We start from the raw sequence: 2,109 nt of genomic DNA on the forward strand, positions 1-2,109 counted from the left end.
GCCGGAACGCCGACGTCGCACAGGTTGGAGAGCGTCTCGAGCGCGTCGCGGGCGAGCTGTGCGTCCTCGTCGCCCGCCAGGCGCACGAGGAGGCCGATCCCGCCCTCGACGATGAGCCGGAGCGGCTCTTCCGCCGACAGTTCCTTGAAGGAAGCGAGCGCGTCGCGCCGGTCATCGAGCTGGGTGGCGCCGCCGAGCCGCTCGAGCAGCGTCTTGCCCGACGCCTTGCGCGGAGTCGCGAGGAGAGACGTGAAGAACGCCATGGGTACCCTCACACACAACTTGCGTCAGGCCGGCGTGCTTCAAAGAATAATCCCGGCTGCGTTGGCCTCTTTTGTAGGGAAGAATGTTAGGAGACGGAACACGGAGGAGCTGTATAGGTCACTAGAGACCCACACCATCGCGTGCTCGAAAAGAATTTTAGCCGTACACTCTGTCCTTCTCCCACCCCTTGTTTGGCGTGTTCCTTTTATTTATTTACTAACACGGTTGTCTGTTTTTTCTTTCTTTCTTTACTAACACAGGTACATACACCACGGGAGCCGCCTAAGCGACTCCTGCGAGGACGGCGAGGCACTTAGTCCGTGCACTCGACCGCCCTCGCCGCAGGCAAGCTCATTCACAATCTGCTCTGCGATGGCTGTGTGAAGAACGACTCAGATACGCTGCTTCTGCAGCCCTAGCCAATTCTTGGTGGTCCAAGTCACCTCATTGAGGTACTGGGCCCGCGTCAGCTTGTTCTGCAGCACGTTCGCCGGCCTTCCTCGAAACGAGGAATTTTAGGTTCGCGGCGTGATGGTCTGTTGAGCACTTGAGCACTTGATAGGGTCGATTCCGCATGGTACGGGACCCCTCGATCGTCTCGCCCTCCCTCACTGGTGTGTTCATTGGGTGGGGTCATAACAAACACGGTACAGGATCGAGGTGCACGCTGCTTTCTTTCTTTCTTTTCCATACCTCCCTTGGCTTGCCGGCTTTCTTTCTTTCTTTCTTTCTTTCTGGGGACACGGGACGGGCGTGCACCGAAAAAGAATTTTACAACACCGAAAAAGAATTTGTCGGCCGACCTCCCCGTACGTGTTTGTTGGGTTTCTCGGGCGGGTCATGACAGATCGGCAGCCGCCGGCGCGCGGCGGGGCGCGGCCAGGCCCGCCTCGCGCCTGCGCAGTAGCCAGCGCCGGCGGGGCAGCGCGGCCCACCAGCACAAACTTGCGGGCGGGCCGGCGCCCGCTTGCGGGCGCGCCGTCCCCCCAACACGGTCTCCATCATATCTCAGTGGGAGACGTCTGCGGGCGGCGGTGGCGCTGGCGGGGTGTGGCCGATCTCGAGCTAGGGAGCTGCACAGAGTCAAGAGGAGCTTGTGTTCACGACTAGTTGCAAAAAGTCTCACGTGGAAAAAAAAACTACCAAAACGCTGTCACGGCCAGCTCGGCACGATCTACTCAAAAAGTGACGTAGAGCACCCACTTTTTAAGCGTTCGCCGCATACACAAGGTCCGCCTGCGTGCGGCGCCAGCTTCTCAGGGCCATCGCGCGAAAAACGACGGAGGAGATGCATCCTAGCTGTCGCCACCGAAGGCGACTCGACGTCGCTGAGATCGGAGATCAAGCTCTGACAGGTCACACGTCGCTCCTTTGACGCCGACGTGGCTCACCCGTGCAGAGCGCATCAGGACACGGTCTCGACGCGCTCGGTACGACGCCTGCGACCCGTCTCGGGTCAGGTGGCACGACGCGCACTCATCGCGCCTACCAGCGCTGCCGTGCAGGCTGCCACGACGAGGTCGAGCACGCTTCTATACGCTCGCCGAGCCTTCCTTTCCATCCCATTAGGCAGCCTGGGAACGGTGGCGGTCAGAGGCAAAGCCTGCGAGGGGCGGTGGAACCACATGTCACGGCCACCGCCGGCTCGACCCCACGATAGCCTCCGGAGGCTGACTTTGCGGCACCATCATCGGACGATGTCGACGAGTTGGGTCGCTCTCACGGTAGCCAGGTAGCCCCCCATACTAGTAGCACCAGCCATGGCCTCAGGGAGCGCGGGCGAGGGCGCTGGGAGCAACACGGACAAAAAAAACATCAAAAGTGGTGATTCGACCCTTAAGATAC

General features: G+C 60.6%; 1 protein-coding gene across 1 annotated transcript; it reads right to left on the reverse strand.

The window, feature by feature from the left end:
* Positions 1-8: 8 nt before the first annotated feature.
* Positions 9-263, reverse strand: EMIHUDRAFT_255116 (hypothetical protein; the record flags this gene model as incomplete). Its single annotated transcript, XM_005774746.1, has 1 exon — positions 9-263. A coding segment is annotated over one exon (255 nt), but the record flags the coding sequence as incomplete, so codon positions are not given.
* Positions 264-2,109: the final 1,846 nt, after the last annotated feature.

The sequence above is a fragment of the Emiliania huxleyi genome, assembly GCF_000372725.1.
Source record: "Emiliania huxleyi CCMP1516 unplaced genomic scaffold EMIHUscaffold_3083, whole genome shotgun sequence".
In the NCBI taxonomy this organism is placed as follows: domain Eukaryota; phylum Haptophyta; order Isochrysidales; family Noelaerhabdaceae; genus Emiliania; species Emiliania huxleyi.